Source organism: Oncorhynchus keta, chromosome 1 (genome assembly GCF_023373465.1).
Source record: "Oncorhynchus keta strain PuntledgeMale-10-30-2019 chromosome 1, Oket_V2, whole genome shotgun sequence".
NCBI lineage: Eukaryota > Metazoa > Chordata > Actinopteri > Salmoniformes > Salmonidae > Oncorhynchus > Oncorhynchus keta.
In genome coordinates, this window is record NC_068421.1 from 11658446 (window position 1) to 11676076 (window position 17631).

A 17631-nucleotide genomic window follows, 5' to 3' on the forward strand; every position below is an offset into this window, starting at 1 on the left:
CCAACAGAGTTTGTATAAGTACTTAATGAGTACTGTTATCTCCAACAGAGTTTGTATAAGTACTTTGTGAGTACTGTTATCTCCAACAGAGTTTGTATAAGTACTTAATGAGTACTGTTTATCTCCAACAGAGTTTGTATAAGTACTTTGTGAGTACTGTTATCTCCAACAGAGTTTGTATAAGTACTTAATGAGTACTGTTATCTCCAACAGAGTTTGTATAAGTACTTAATGAGTACTGTTTATCTCCAACAGAGTTTGTATAAGTACTTTGTGAGTACTGTTATCTCCAACAGAGTTTGTATAAGTACTTAATGAGTACTGTTTATCTCCAACAGAGTTTGTATAAGTACTTTGTGAGTACTGTTATCTCCAACAGAGTTTGTATAAGTACTTAATGAGTACTGTTATCTCCAACAGAGTTTGTATAAGTACTTTATGAGGGTGGTGCCATCGGATGCTCAGCAGGCCAGAGCCATGGTGGACATTGTCAAGAGATACAACTGGAGCTATGTCTCTGCCATCCACACAGAGGGTAAGAACAGCACACTGTCTGTCTGTCTGTCTGTCTGTCTGTCTGTCTGTCTGTCTGTCTGTCTGTCTGTCTGTCTGTCTGTCTGTCTGTCTGTCTTCTTTTTGTCCCGCTGGTCTGTGGCCATTCACACAAACAAGAACATTTGAGAGAATGTGTTTTTGGTATTGAGTTTGTGTGTTTCCCTCTTCCCACTCACATCCATGCCTCTTTTTCTCCACTATATTGCGTCCTCCTCTGGCCCTCTCTTTCTCTCTCTCTGGGCGCTGATGACTGGCTGTAATTAATCTGTGGTTTGGCCACAAAGGGAAGTAGGTCTTTAGCTGAACCGTTAATCAGAGTTACACCTTAACACGCACTCGCACGCACACACACACACACACACACACACACACACACACACACACACACACACACACACACACACACACACACACACACACACACACACACACACACACACACACACACACACACACACACACACACACTGAATATGAGGCTATGGGAGTGTCACTGTAAGGAAGGGAGGAACTGAAACAGTAGTGTTAGACTGCTCTGGTCTCTACTGGTCTGGTCTCTACTGGTCTGGTCTCTACTGGTCTGATCTGGTCTCTGCTCGTCTGGTCTTGTCTGGTCTGGTCTTGACTGGTCTGGTTTTGTCTTGTCTGGTCTTGTCTGGTCTGCTCTGGTCTTGTCTGGTCTTGTCTCTACTGGTCTGGTCTCTGCGCGTCTGTTCTGGTCTGGTCTTGTCTCGTTTTGTCTGGTCTGGTTTTGTCTTGTCTGGTCTTGTCTGGTCTCTGCTCGTCTGGTTGGGTCTAGTCTTGTCTGGTCTGGTCTGGTTTTGTCTGGTCTGGTTTTGTCTGGTCTGATTTTATCAGGACTGGTCTGGTCTTGACTGGTCTTGTCTGGTTTTGTCTGGTCTGATCTGGTCTGGTCCGGTTTGGTCTTGTCTGGTTTGGTTTGGTCTTATCTGGTCTTGTCTTGTCTGGTCTTTTGTTGTTTTGTCTGGTCTGGTCTGGTCTAGTCTTGTCTATTCTTGTCTGGTCTGGTTTGGTCTGGTCTTGTCACACACACACACACACACACACACACACACACACACACACACACACACACACACACACACACACACACACACACACACACACACACACACACACACACACACACACACACACACACACACACACACACACACACACACACACACACACACACATTGAATATGAGGCTATGGGAGTGTCACTGTAAGGAAGGGAGGAACTGAAACAGTAGTGTTAGACTGCTCTGGTCTCTACTGGTCTGGTCTCTACTGGTCTGATCTGGTCTCTGCTCGTCTGGTCTTGTCTGGTCTGGTCTTGACTGGTCTGGTTTTGTCTTGTCTGGTCTGCTCTGGTCTTGTCTGGTCTTGTCTCTACTGGTCTGGTCTCTTCGCGTCTGTTCTGGTCTTGTCTGGTCTGGTCTTTTCTCGTTTTGTCTGGTCTGGTTTTGTCTTGTCTGGTCTTGTCTGGTCTCTGCTCGTCTGGTTGGGTCTAGTCTTGTCTGGTCTGGTCTGGTTTTGTCTGGTCTGGTTTTGTCTGGTCTGATTTTATCAGGACTGGTCTGGTCTTGACTGGTCTTGTCTGGTTTTGTCTGGTCTGATCTGGTCTGGTCTGGTCCAGTTTGGTCTTGTCTGGTTTGGTTTGGTCTTATCTGGTCTTGTCTTGTCTGGTCTGGTCTTGTCTGGTCTTTTGTTGTTTTGTCTGGTCTGGTCTGGTCAAGTCTTGTCTATTCTTGTCTGGTTTGGTTTGGTCTGGTCTGGTCTTGTCTATTCTTGTCTGGTTTGGTTTGGTCTGGTCTGGTCTTGTCTATTCTTGTGTGGTCTGTTCTTGTCTGGTCTGTTCTGGTCTGAACTGGTCTGGTCTTGTCACGTCTGGTCTTGTCTGTTCTTGTCTGGTCTTGTCTAATCTTGTCTGGTCGTGTCACGCCTGGTCTTTCTGGTCTGTTCTTGTCTGGTCTTGTCTTGTATGGTCTTGTCTGGTCTGTTCTTGTCTGGTCTGGTCTTGTATGGTCTTGTCTGGTCTGGTCTTGTATGGTCTTGTCTGGTCTGGTCTTGCCTGGTCTGGTCTTGTCTGGTCTTGTATGGTCTTGTCTGGTCTGGTCTTGTCTGGTCTGGTCTGGTCTGGTCTTGTATGGTCTGGTCTTGCCTGGTCTGGTCTTGTCTGGTCTTGTATGGTCTGGTCTTGTCTGGTCTGGTCTGTCTGGTCTTGTCTGGTCTTGTCTGGTCTTGTCTGGTCTTGTCTGGTCTTGTCTGGTCTGGTCTGGTGTGTGGTCTGGTCTGGTCTTGTCTGGTCTTGTCTAGTTTTGTCTGGTCTTGTCTGGTTTTATTTAATCTTGTCTGGTCTTGTCATGTCTGGTCTGGTCTGTTCTTGTCTGTTCTAGTCTTGTCTGGTCTAGCCTTGTCTGGTCTTGTCTAGTCTGGTCTGGTCTAGTCTTGTCTGGTCTTGTTTGGTCTTGTCTGTCCTGGTCTAGTCTTGTCTGATCTGGTCTGGTCTATTGTGGTCTTGTCTGGTCTAGTCTTGTCTGATCTGGTCTGGTCTAGTGTGGTCTGGTCTGGTCTAGTCTTGTCTGATCTGGTCTGGTCTAGTGTGGTCTGGTCTGGTCTTGTCTGGTCTCATCTTGTCTGGCCTTGTCTGGTCTAGTCTTGTCTGATCTGGTCTGGTCTAGTGTGGTCTGGTCTGGTCTGGTCTAGTGTGGTCTGGTCTGGTCTTGTCTGGTCTCATCTTGTCTGGCCTTGTCTGGTCTTGTCTCGCCATGTCTTGTCTAATCTTGTCTGGTCTTGTCTCGTTGAGTCTGGTCTTGTCTGGTCTTGTCTTGTCTAGTTTTGTCTGTTCTTGTCTGGTCTTGTCACATCTTGTCTGGTCTTGTCACGTCTTGTCTGGTCTGTTCTTGTCTGGTCTGGTCTTGTCTGGTCTTGTCTGGTCTAGCCTTGTCTGGTCTGGTCTGGTCTAGCCTTGTCTGGTCTGGTCTTGTCTGGTCTAGCCTTGTCTGGTCTGGTCTTGTCTGGTCTGGCCTTGTCTGGTCTTGTCTGGTCTTGTCTGGTCTTGTCTGGTCTTGTTTGGTCTTGTTTGGTCTGGTCTTGTCTGGTCTGGTCTGGTCTGGTCTGGTCTAGTCTAGTCTTGTCTGGTCTGGTCTATTGTGGTCTTGTCTGGTCTGGTCTTGTCTGATCTGGTCTGGTCTAATGTGGTCTGGTCTTGTCTGGTCTGGTCTCATCTTGTCTGGCCTTGTCTGGCCTTGTTTCGCCATGTCTCATCTGGTCTGGTCTTGTCTAATCTTGTCTGGTCTGGTCTTGCCTGGTCTCACCTTGTCTGGTCCTGTCTGGTCTGGTCTGGTCTTGTCTGGTCTTGTCTCATCTGGTCATGTCTCATTTCTTAAGGACAACTACTCTGTCTCATCAAGAGAGAGAGGGAACGAGAGAGAGGGATGTTGTGAAAGAGAAGGAGAGAGCGAGAAGGACGAAGTGGAAAGTGATATAATGAGAGAGAGATAACGGAGAAAGGGGGATCAGCTTTGTCGTGAATTTCCATTAATAATAAAAAATAACAGAGCATTCTCATCAGCCAATTATTGCAGGATATCACCAGGAACCACCAGATATGGAGAATACAGACAGCTCAGGAAGTATGCTTAGATAAAAAGTATATGTTTTTTATATAGAATTAAGCATAATGATTATGGCTCTAGATTGGTTGAAAAAACAGTTTCAGGTGTTTAAAAAAACAAAATTCTCACGTATTTTGTGCCCCCTCAGATTTTTGGCGTGCTGATTTATTGACGCACCTGTCTGTCAGGGGAGAGATGGAGGATAGGGAGGAGGGATAGGTAGGGAGAGAGATGGAGGATAGGGAAGAGGGATAGGTAGGGAGAGATGGAGGATAGGGAGGAGGGATAGTTAGGGAGAGATGGAGGATAGGGAAGAGGGATAGGTAGGGAGAGAGATGGAGGATAGGGAAGAGGGATAGGTAGGGAGAGATGGAGGATAGGGAGGAGGGATAGGTAGGGAGAGAGGTGGAGGATAGGGAAGAGGGATAGGTAGGGAGAGATGGAGGATAGGGAAGAGGGATAGGTAGGGAGAGATGGAGGATAGGGAAGAGGGATAGGTAGGGAGAGAGATAGAGGATAGGGAGGAGGGATAGGTAGGGAGAGAGATGGAGGATAGGGAAGAGGGATAGGTAGGGAGAGATGGAGGATAGGGAGGAGGGATAGGTAGGGAGAGAGATGGAGGATAGGGAAGAGGGATAGGTAGGGAGAGATGGAGGATAGGGAGGAGGGATAGGTTGGGAGAGAGATGGAGGATAGGGAAGAGGGATAGGTAGGGAGAGAGATGGAGGATAGGGAAGAGGGATAGTTAGGGAGAGATGGAGGATAGGGAAGAGGGATAGGTAGGGAGAGAGATGGAGGATAGGGAAGAGGGATAGGTAGGGAGAGATGGAGGATAGGGAAGAGGGATAGGTAGGGAGAGATGGAGGATAGGGAAGAGGGATAGGTAGGGAGAGAGATAGAGGATAGGGAGGAGGGATAGGTAGGGAGAGAGATGGAGGATAGGGAAGAGGGATAGGTAGGGAGAGATGGAGGGATAGGTAGGGAGAGAGATGGAGGATAGGGAAGAGGGATAGGTAGGGAGAGAGATGGAGGATAGGGAAGAGGGATAGGTAGGGAGAGAGATGGAGGATAGGGAAGAGGGATAGGTAGGGAGAGATGGAGGATAGGGAAGAGGGATAGGTAGGGAGAGATGGAGGATAGGGAGGAGGGATAGGTAGGGAGAGATGGAGGATAGGGAAGAGGGATAGGTAGGGAGAGAGATGGAGGATAGGGAGGAGGGATAGGTAGGGAGAGATGGAGGATAGGGAAGAGGGATAGGTAGGGAGAGATGGAGGATAGGGAAGAGGGATAGGTAGGGAGAGATGGAGGATAGGGAGGAGGGATAGGTAGGGAGAGATGGAGGATAGGGAAGAGGGATAGGTAGGGAGAGATGGAGGATAGGGAAGAGGGATAGGTAGGGAGAGAGATGGAGGATAGGGAGGAGGGATAGGTAGGGAGAGAGATGGAGGATAGGGAGGAGGGATAAGTAGGGAGCGATGGAGGATAGGGAAGAGGGATAGGTAGGGAGAGAGATGGAGGATAGGGAAGAGGGATAGGTAGGGAGAGAGATGGAGTATATGGAGGAGGGATAGGTAGGGAGAGATGTAGGATAGGGAAGAGGGATAGGTAGGGAGAGAGATGGAGGATGAGGAGGAGGGATAGGTAGGGGAGAGATGGAGGGTGAGGAGGAGGGATAGGTAGGGAGATATGGAGGATGAGAAGGAGGGCTAGGTAGGGGAGAGATGGAGGGATAGGTAGGGAGATATGGAGGATGAGGAGGAGGGATAGGTAGGGGAGATATGGAGGATGAGGAGGAGGGATAGGTAGGGAGATATGGAGGATGAGGAGGAGGGATAGGTAGGGAGAGATGGAGGATGAGGAGGAGGGATAGGTAGGGAGATATGGAGGATGAGGAGGAGGGATAGGTAGGGGAGAGATGGAGGATGAGGAGGAGGGATAGGTAGGGAAGAGATGGAGGATGAGGAGGAGGGATAGGTAGGGGAGATATGGAGGATGAGGAGGAGGGATAGGTAGGGAGATATGGAGGATAAGGAGGAGGGATAGGTAGGAGAGAGATGGAGGATGAGGAGGAGGGATAGGTAGGGGAGAGATGGAGGATGAGGAGGAGGGATAGGTAGGGAGATATGGAGGATGAGGAGGAGGGATAGGTAGGGGAGATATGGAGGATAAGGAGGAGGGATAGGTAGGGGAGAGATGGAGGATGAGGAGGAGGGATAGGTAGGGAGATATGGAGGATGAGGAGGAGGGATAGGTAGGGGAGATATGGAGGATAAGGAGGAGGGATAGGTAGGGAGAGATGGAGGATGAGGAGGAGGGATAGGTAGGGAGATATGGAGGATGAGGAGGAGGGATAGGTAGGGGAGAGATGGAGGATGAGGAGGAGGGATAGGTAGGGAGAGATGGAGGATAGGGAGGAGGGATAGGTAGGGAGAGATGGAGGATAGGGAGGAGGGATAGGTAGGGAGATATGGAGGATGAGGAGGAGGGATAGGTAGGGAGATATGGAGGATGATGAGGAGGGATAGGTAGGGGAGAGATGGAGGATGAGGAGGAGGCATAGGTAGGGAGAGAGATGGAGGACAAACACTTCTAAATACATCCTGTTTAACCAACCCCCTCTCTCTATCCCACTGTCCCACTATCCCACTGTCCCCTTCCCCCTCCCTATTCCCCCCTCTCTCTACCCCACTGTCCCCTTCCCCCTCCCTATTCCCCCTCTCTCTACCCCACTGTCCCCTTCCCCTCCCTATTCCCCCTCTCTCTACCCCACTGTCCCCTTCCCCCTCCCTATTCCCCCTCTCTCTACCCCACTGTCCCCTTCCCCCTCCCTATTCCCCCCTCTCTCTACCCCACTGTCCCCTTCCCCCTCCCTATTCCCCCCTCTCTCTACCCACTGTCCCCTTCCCCCTCCCTATTCCCCCCTCTCTCTACCCCTGTCATGATCGTCGGAAGCATACTCTGACCAACGTCAGAGTATGTGGAACGTGGGTTCCACATATTTTATTGATAAGTGAACCGCGCAAAGAAAACAAAGAATACACGACCAGTGACGTACATGCAGTGCTCACAGGCAACTACACAGAAACAAGATCCCACAAAACACAGTGGGGAAATGGCTGCCTAAATATTAATTCCAATCAGAGACAACGATAAACAGCGGCCTCTGATTGGGAACCATACCAGGCCAACATAGAAATAAAACACAGAGATAAGAACACCCCCCTAGTCACACCCTACCTAACCAAAATAGAGAATAAAAAGGCCCTCTATGGTCAGGGCATGACAACCCCTCCCTATCTACATCTCTCTCTCTCTCAACCCCTCTCCTTCTCCATATCCCACTTCCCCCCCTCTCTATCCCCCCTCTCTCTACCCCTCTCCCCCAGTACTGAGTGACAGAGCTGTCTGTCTGGTCTCCTGAGAGGGAACATTAAATGGACAGTGCTGATTTGGGCAGAGATGATACCTCTCAGGGGATTAAAACTGTTGGATTGGAGTGTGTGGGAGAGAGAGAGAGAGAGAGAAAGAGAGAGTATGTGTGTGTCTGTGTCTGTGTCTGTGTGTGTGATGGGTAGTGTCTATGTGTGTAGATGTGCTTTTGTGCGTGTGTGATTAATGGGATATGTCAGGGTTGTTGTCATGGTAAACAGGGTCAAAATAATCTGGTTGGAGTTAAAATGTATTTAGTAAATACAACATATGTGTGTGTAATATATTAACGTTGTAGGAGAGACATATCCTCGCCAGACTCTAACTTGTGTGTATTGAGTGTGTGTTGGAGAGTATTGGCCTGTATTGCCACCTCTCACTATTTGAGGTGTAAACTGAGTTGTTATCTTGAACTGTCTCTCTGAAACATGATAGGCTGTCACTCTGCCATTCTACCCTAGGCATTTCTATGTCCTTCTGCCATTCTATGCCAGGCATTTCTATGTTTGACATGTTATTACAAATCTTAAGCAGCACAGGATTAAAGTGAAAGAGGAGGAGGGAGATAGAGGTAATGAACAATAGAGATGGAGAGAGAGGGAGAGAGAGATGGAGCGAGAGAGGAAGAGAGATGGAGAGAGAGAGATTTTGAGAGAGGGAGAGAGAGAGATGGAGGGAGGGAGAGAGGAAGAGAGATGGAGAGAGAGAGATTTTGAGAGAGGGAGAGAGAGAGATGGAGGGAGAGAGGAAGAGAGATGGAGAGAGATGGAGAGCGATGGAGGGAGAGAGGAAGAGAGATGGAGAGAGAGAGATGAGGGAGAGAGGAAGAGAGATGGAGAGAGAGGGAGAGAGAGAGATGGAGGGAGAGAGAGAGAGAGAGAGAGAGAGAGAGAGAGAGAGAGAGAGAGAGAGAGAGAGAGAGAGAGAGAGAGAGAGAGAGAGAGAGAGAGAGAGAGAGAGAGAGAGAGAGATGGAGGGAGAGAGAGAGATGTTGAGAGACCATTTCACTTAGAATGAATTGATGTTCATTACAGTGGCAGATAATGGTTGTTATTACTGAGGCCTAACACACTGTCTGTCTCTGGCTCCCACTTAGGGGAATATTACATCAACTTCCCACCAAACATGCACACAACACGTTTGTCATGTTCTCAGAACACGTTTGTCATGTTCTCAGAACACGTTTGTCATGTTCTCACAACACGTTTGTCATGTTCTCAGAACACGTTTGTCATGTTCTCAGAACACGTTTGTCATGTTCTCAGAACACGTTTGTCATGTTCTCAGAACACGTTTGTCATGTTCTCAGAACACGTTTGTCATGTTCTCAGAACACGTTTGTCATGTTCTCAGAACACGTTTGTCATGTTCTCACAACACGTTTGTCATGTTCTCAGAACACGTTTGTCATGTTCTCAGAACACGTTTGTCATGTTCTCAGAACACGTTTGTCATGTTCTCAGAACACGTTTGTCATGTTCTCAGAACACGTTTGTCATGTTCTCAGAACACGTTTGTCATGTTCTCAGAACACGTTTGTCATGTTCTCAGAACACTTTTGTCATGTTCTCAGAACACGTTTGTCATGTTCTCAGAACACGTTTGTCATGTTCTCAGAACACGTTTATCATGTTCTCAGAACACGTTTGTCATGTTCTCAGAACACGTTTGTCATGTTCTCAGAACACTTTTGTCAGGTTCTCAGAAATCATTTGTCAAATATTTAAATAGAAAAACACTGTATATTAAAAGCACTTTGTGTTTAAGGATCCTTGACAACAGACAAAACTAAACCTACCAGGTTAGTTACTATATATACCTACATAAGTCAGTTATCAAAGCCCACTAAACCTACCAGGTTAGTTACTATATATACCTACATAAGAGTGTCAAAACCCACTAAACCTACCAGGTTAGTTACTATATATACCAAAGTCAGAGTGTCAAAGCCCACTAAACCTACCAGGTTAGTTATTATATATACCTACATAAGAGTGTCAAAGCCCACTAAACCTACCAGGGTAGTTACTATATATACCTACATAAGAGTGTCAAAACCCACTAAACCTACCAGGTTAGTTACTATATATACCTACATAAGAGTGTCAAAGCCCACTAAACCTACCAGGGTAGTTACTATATATACCTACATAAGAGTGTCAAAGCCCACTAAACCTACCAGGGTAGTTACTATATATACCTACATAAGAGTGTCAAAGCCCACTAAACCTACCAGGGTAGTTACTATATATACCTACATAAGAGTGTCAAAGCCCACTAAACCTACCAGGTTAGTTACTATATATACCTACATAAGAGTGTCAAAGCCCACTAAACCTACCAGGGTAGTTACTATATATACCTACATAAGAGTGTCAAAGCCCACTAAACCTACCAGGTTAGTTACTATATATACCTACATAAGAGTGTCAAAGCCCACTAAACCTACCAGGGTAGTTACTATATATACCTACATAAGAGTGTCAAAGCCCACTAAACCTACCAGGGTAGTTACTATATATACCTACATAAGAGTGTCAAAGCCCACTAAACCTACCAGGGTAGTTACTATATATACCTACATAAGAGTGTCAAAGCCCACTAAACCTACCAGGTTAGTTACTATATATACCTACATAAGAGTGTCAAAGCCCACTAAACCTACCAGGGTAGTTACTATATATACCTACATAAGAGTGTCAAAGCCCACTAAACCTACCAGGGTAGTTACTATATATACCTACATAAGAGTGTCAAAGCCCACTAAACCTACCAGGGTAGTTACTATATGGCTGGTTATACCTACATAAGAGTGTCAAAGCCCACTAAACCTACCAGGGTAGTTACTATATATACCTACATAAGAGTGTCAAAGCCCACTAAACCTACCAGGTTAGTTACTATATATACCTACATAAGAGTGTCAAAGCCCACTAAACCTACCAGGGTAGTTACTATATATACCTACATAAGAGTGTCAAAGCCCACTAAACCTACCAGGTTAGTTACTATATATACCTACATAAGAGTGTCAAAGCCCACTAAACCTACCAGGTTAGTTACTATATATACCTACATAAGAGTGTCAAAGCCCACTAAACCTACCAGGGTAGTTACTATATATACCTACATAAGAGTGTCAAAACCCACTAAACCTACCAGGGTAGTTACTATATATACCTACATAAGAGTGTCAAAGCCCACTAAACCTACCAGGTTAGTTACTATATATACCTACATAAGAGTGTCAAAGCCCACTAAACCTACCAGGTTAGTTACTATATATACCTACATAAGAGTGTCAAAGCCCACTAAACCTACCAGGTTAGTTACTATATATACCTACATAAGAGTGTCAAAGCCCACTAAACCTACCAGGTTAGTTACTATATATACCTACATAAGAGTGTCAAAGCCCACTAAACCTACCAGGGTAGTTACTATATATACCTACATAAGAGTGTCAAAGCCCAATAAACCTACCAGGGTAGTTACTATATATACCTACATAAGAGTGTCAAAGCCCAATAAACCTACCAGGGTAGTTACTATATATACCTACATAAGAGTGTCAAAGCCCAATAAACCTACCAGTGTAGTTACTATATATACCTACATAAGAGTGTCAAAGCCCAATAAACCTACCAGGGTAGTTACTATATATACCTACATAAGAGTGTCAAAGCCCACTAAACCTACCAGGGTAGTTACTATATATACCTACATAAGAGTGTCAAAGCCCAATAAACCTACCAGGGTAGTTACTATATATACCAAAGTAAGAGTGTCAAAGCCCACTAAACCTACCAGGGTAGTTACTATATATACCAAAGTAAGAGTGTCAAAGCCCACTAAACCTCCCACACAAGGCAAAACATTCCATTAAACCATAGCCTACTCGTCAACAGTATGTTTATGTAACATTTTTAATAGACTATATTAAAAGACCATTGTCATTGTGCACACACAGTGACGTCAGACATGCACCTGCTCCAATGCTCTGTTGCTGATGACTGGGATGAATGCAGGAGCATATTTCAGGAGCAGGACAAGACACCCTCTTTTTGACTCATGACTGATATAAGGGCCTATATGGCTTATATGAGTATGATGGTCATAATGCTTCATAACAGTGTCATAATGTGTATTTTCTTAGTCCAAGTAAAGTGACACAGGATGGACGTAATTCTTCATGACAGTGATATAAAGTCGGGGTGTATCTTAACATCTGTGAAGAAATTATTTGGGCTACAATTTCTGAGGCTGGTAACTATAATGAACTTCTCCTCTGCAGCAGAGGTAACTCTGGGTCTTCCTTTCCTGTGGCGGTCCTCATGAGAGACAGTTTCATCATAGCGCTTGATGGTTTTTGCGACTGCACTTGAAGAAACTTTCAGTTCTTGAAATGTTCTGTATTGACTGACCTTAATTTAACTTCTCTTTGCTTATTTGAGCTGTTCTTGCCATAATATTGACTTGGTCTTTTACCAAATAGGGCTATTTTCTGTATACTACCGCTACCTTGTCACAACAAAACTGATTGGCTCAAACACATTAAAAAGGAAAGAAATTCCACAAATTAACTTCTAACAAGGCACACCTGTTAATTGAAATGCATTCCAGGTCATGGAGCTGGTTGAGAGAATGCCAAGATTGTGCAAAGCTTTCATCAAGGCAAAGGGTGGCTACTTTGAAGGATCTCAAATATAAAATATATTTTGATTTGTTTAACACTTTCTTTTGGTTACGACATGATTCCATATGTGTTATTTCATAGTTTTGATGTCTTCACTATTATTCGTCAATGTATAAAATAGTACAAATAAAGAAAAAGCCTTGAATGAGTAGGTGTGTCCAAACTTTTGACTGGTACTGTCTATTTGTTTTAGGGCTTTGTGTTTTTATTGAGATAGGACAGCGAAGAGGAGAAAGGAAAGGCAGGAGAAATTGTCAGAAGGACACGGGTCAGATTGGAACCCATAGTGGCTGTGGTAGTAACCACTGGACCATACAGGCCATGCATCTTGACAGTCTAAAGTGGTCTCCTGGGGCCCTTTCCTGTGTTAAATAGCTGAACTGGTGGGCGCTATTTCCTATTTGGCATCTATGTTATACCTCACTGTTAGCAGTTGATGTTATTCTTCAATAACACAGACCCCAAAGAAAATCAGGGGGAGGAAAATAGCTTTATTCAAAGAGAACAAATCATGTGGGGAGGTAGATGGTAGATGTTCATTCTCCCCTGTCCTCAGTGATTCTCCCCTGTCCTCAGTGATTCTCCCCTGTCCTCAGTGATTCTCCCCTGTCCTCAGTGATTCTCTCCAGTGATTCTCTCCACAGAACAAAGGGACAGGGTGTAGTTTTATAACCCAGCCCTAGCCTTTGGTTGATCAATTACAATTCCTTGCAATAACACTGGGCCAATGGCCAAATAACAAGTATCCTATTTCAGTTTCAATGTATAAACAATTTGGACCAATGAGAACTTGCCATGTAGCTATGAGTCCCGGACTGAAATTCCTCCCATGTGTCTGACCTATTGATCAATACTTCCCTATTACAGAACAAAACACAATTTCCTTTGATCATTAGTAATCTATTGACCTCTCGTCCTCTGCGTTGTGTATTAATCTTCAAAATATTCTTACATCACCCGTGACTTCAAGTGAATAATACAGATGACGGAGAAACCAGAGAGGAAATAACACTGAACGAGAAGATGAGGAGATCTGAGTGGAGGAGAATGAGCTGAGAAGAGATGAGGGGTGGTCAGGTGTTTCGAGTGTGAGCCAGAGTCCTGGTGAGAATTGGTTTGTCCTGAGCAGATAATTGCCATTGTGATGGGAACGGCTGTGACACAGCTGAGACCGAATGGAGAGCACATTATGTGTTGTTGGCTGCTGTTCCGCTCTGCTCACTTCTGTGTCTCTAAAGCTATTATATTGTGTATAGAGATATATGTTTCTCTGCTCTCTGTTTTCCTCACTCCCGCCAGGAAGCAGGCTCTCCTTAGCTCTCTCACTGTGTCTTTGTGCATAGATGTGTGTGTTTCACAAATGATTCCCAGTTTGACTGGTTACGTGTTATCGGGCTGGAGTGTGTGTGTGTTTACCCACATAAAAATACTATAGTATACTGTAAATAGTGTACTGTAGTGTTTTTGTGGATTTTACTGTAGTTTTTTGCGGACTCTACTGTAGTATACCGTAGTATTCACTGGACATTTTAACATTTAACATATGTCATTTAGCAGACGCTCTTATCCAGAGCGACTTACAGTAGTGAGTGCATCCATTTTCATACTTAATATTGATACATAGTATTGAAAATATATGCACTCTGTAAATTACTGTAGTTTTGTTAGTGCTACCTACTGTAAGTAGACTGGAGTCTGAACAAAGCTTCTGTTTTGTATACTACAACATAATATGGGATATAGTAAGTACTACACATGATTGAGGGATACTACAGTGTGTAGTATAGTATTCTACAGTATACTACAACATAATATAGGATATAGTAAGTACTACACATGATTGAGGGATACTACATTTACATTTACATTTAAGTCATTTAGCAGACGCTCTTATCCAGAGCGACTTACAAATTGGTGCATTCACCTTATGACATCCAGTGGAACAGCCACTTTACAATAGTGCATCTAAATCTTTTAAGGGGGGTGAGAAGGATTACTTTATCCTATCCTAGGTATTCCTTAAAGAGGTGGGGTTTCAGGTGTCTCCGGAAGGTGGTGATTGACTCCGCTGTCCTGGCGTCGTGAGGGAGTTTGTTCCACCATTGGGGAGCCAGAGCAGCGAACAGTTTTGACTGGGCTGAGCGGGAACTGTACTTCCTCAGTGGTAGGGAGGCGAGCAGGCCAGAGGTGGATGAACGCAGTGCCCTTGTTTGGGTGTAGGGCCTGATCAGAGCCTGGAGGTACTGAGGTGCCGATCCCCTCACAGCTCCGTAGGCAAGCACCATGGTCTTGTAGCGGATACGAGCTTCAACTGGAAGCCAGTGGAGAGAGCGGAGGAGCGGGGTGACGTGGGAGAACTTGGGAAGGTTGAACACCAGACGGGCTGCGGCGTTCTGGATGAGTTGTAGGGGTTTAATGGCACAGGCAGAGAACCCAGCCAACAGCGAGTTGCAGTAATCCAGACGGGAGATGACAAGTGCCTGGATTAGGACCTGCGCCGCTTCCTGTGTGAGGCAGGGTCGTACTCTGCGGATGTTGTAGAGCATGAACCTACAGGAACGGGCCACCGCCTTGATGTTAGTTGAGAACGACAGGGTGTTGTCCAGGATCACGCCAAGGTTCTTAGCGCTCTGGGAGGAGGACACAATGGAGTTGTCAACCGTGATGGCGAGATCATGGAACGGGCAGTCCTTCCCGGGAGGAAGAGCAGCTCCGTCTTGCCGAGGTTCAGCTTGAGGTGGTGATCCGTCATCCACACTGATATGTCTGCCAGACATGCAGAGATGCGATTCGCCACCTGGTCATCAGAAGGGGGAAAGGAGAAGATTAATTGTGTGTCGTCTGCATAGCAATGATAGGAGAGACCATGTGAGGTTATGACAGAGCCAAGTGACTTGGTGTATAGCGAGAATAGGAGAGGGCCTAGAACAGAGCCCTGGGGGACACCAGTGGTGAGAGCGCGTGGTGAGGAGACAGATTCTCGCCACGCCACCTGGTAGGAGCGACCTGTCAGGTAGGACGCAATCCAAGCGTGGGCCGCGCCGGAGATGCCCAACTCAGAGAGGGTGGAGAGGAGGATCTGATGGTTCACAGTATCGAAGGCAGCCGATAGGTCTAGAAGGATGAGAGCAGAGGAGAGAGAGCTTTAGCAGTGCGGAGCGCCTCCGTGATACAGAGAAGAGCAGTCTCAGTTGAATGACTAGTCTTGAAACCTGACTGATTTGGATCAAGAAGGTCATTCTGAGAGAGATAGCGGGAGAGCTGGCCAAGGACGGCACGTTCAAGAGTTTTGGAGAGAAAAGAAAGAAGGGATACTGGTCTGTAGTTGTTGACATCGGAGGGATCGAGTGTAGGTTTTTTCAGAAGGGGTGCAACTCTCGCTCTCTTGAAGACGGAAGGGACGTAGCCAGCGGTCAGGGATGAGTTGATGAGCGAGGTGAGGTAAGGGAGAAGGTCTCCGGAAATGGTCTGGAGAAGAGAGGAGGGGATAGGGTCAAGCGGGCAGGTTGTTGGGCGGCCGGCCGTCACAAGACGCGAGATTTCATCTGGAGAGAGAGGGGAGAAAGAGGTCAGAGCACAGGGTAGGACAGTGTGAGCAGAACCAGCGGTGTCGTTTGACTTAGCAAACGAGGATCGGATGTCGTCGACCTTCTTTTCAAAATGGTTGACGAAGTCATCTGCAGAGAGGGAGGAGGGGGGAGGGGGAGGAGGATTCAGGAGGGAGGAGAAGGTGGCAAAGAGCTTCCTAGGGTTAGAGGCAGATGCTTGGAATTTAGAGTGGTAGAAAGTGGCTTTAGCAGCAGAGACAGAGGAGGAAAATGTAGAGAGGAGGGAGCGAAAGGATGCCAGGTCCGCAGGGAGGCGAGTTTTCCTCCATTTCCGCTCGGCTGCCCGGAGCCCTGTTAAGCACTATACTACTGTGTGTAGTATAGTATTCTACAGTATACTACAACATAATATAGGATATAGTAAGTACTACACATGATTGAGGGATACTACAGTGTGTAGTATAGTATTCTACAGTATACTACAACATAATATAGGATATAGTAAGTACTACACATGATTGAGGGATACTACAGTGTGTAGTATAGTATTCTACAGTATACTACAACATAATATAGGATATAGTAAGTACTACACACGATTGAGGGATACTACAGTGTGTAGTATAGTATTCTACAGTATACTACAACATAATATAGGATATAGTAAGTACTACACACGATTGAGGGATACTACAGTGTGTAGTATAGTATTCTACAGTATACTACAACATAATATAGGATATAGTAAGTACTACACACAATTGAGGGATACTACAGTGTGTAGTATAGTATTCTACAGTATACTACAACATAATATAGGATATAGTAAGTACTACACACAATTGAGGGATACTACAGTGTGTAGTATAGTATTCTACAGTATACTACAACATAATATAGGATATAGTAAGTGCTACACACAATTGAGGGATACTACAGTGTGTAGTATAGTATTCTACAGTATACTACAACATAATATAGTATATAGTAAGTACTACACATGATTGAGGGATACTACAGTGTGTAGTATAGTATTCTACAGTATACTACAACATAATATAGGATATAGTAAGTACTACACACGATTGAGGGATACTACAGTGTGTAGTATAGTATTCTACAGTATACTACAACATAATATAGGATATAGTAAGTACTACACACAATTGAGGGATACTACAGTGTGTAGTATAGTATTCTACAGTATACTACAACATAATATAGGATATAGTAAGTGCTACACACAATTGAGGGATACTACAGTGTGTAGTATAGTATTCTACAGTATACTACAACATAATATAGTATATAGTAAGTACTACACATGATTGAGGGATACTACAGTGTGTAGTATAGTATTCTACAGTATACTACATACAGTTGAAGTCGGAAGTTTACACCTTAGCCAAATACATTTAAACTCAGTTTTCACAATTCCTGACATTTAATCCTAGTAAAAATTCCCTGTTTTGAGGTCAGTTAGGATCAACACTTTATTTTAAGACTGTGAAATGTCAGAATAATAGTAGAGAGAATTATTTATTTCAGCTTTTATTTATTTCATTACATTCACAGTGGGTCAGAAGTTTACATTCACTCAATTAGTATTTAGTAGCATTGCCTTTAAATTGTTTAACCTGTGTCAAACGTTCCGGGTTGCCTTCCACAAGCTTCCCACAATAAGTTGGGTGAATGTTGGCCCATTCCTCCTGACAGAACTGGTGTAACTGAGTCAGGTTTGTAGGCCTTCTTGCTCGCACACACTTTTTCAGTTCTGCCCA

At 45.1% G+C, this 17631-nt stretch overlaps 1 protein-coding gene across 4 annotated transcripts in view; it reads left to right on the plus strand.

Annotated features, from left to right (window-relative positions):
* Positions 1 to 17631, plus strand: part of grm5b (glutamate receptor, metabotropic 5b) — a 122591-nt gene that overhangs the window by 7457 nt on the left and 97503 nt on the right. For all 4 annotated transcript variants that reach the window (XM_052503733.1, XM_052503781.1, XM_052503752.1 and 1 more), the window contains exon 4: positions 421 to 535. In XM_052503733.1, the coding sequence (XP_052359693.1) occupies positions 421 to 535 (115 nt within the window). The remainder of the gene's footprint in view (positions 1 to 420; positions 536 to 17631) is intronic.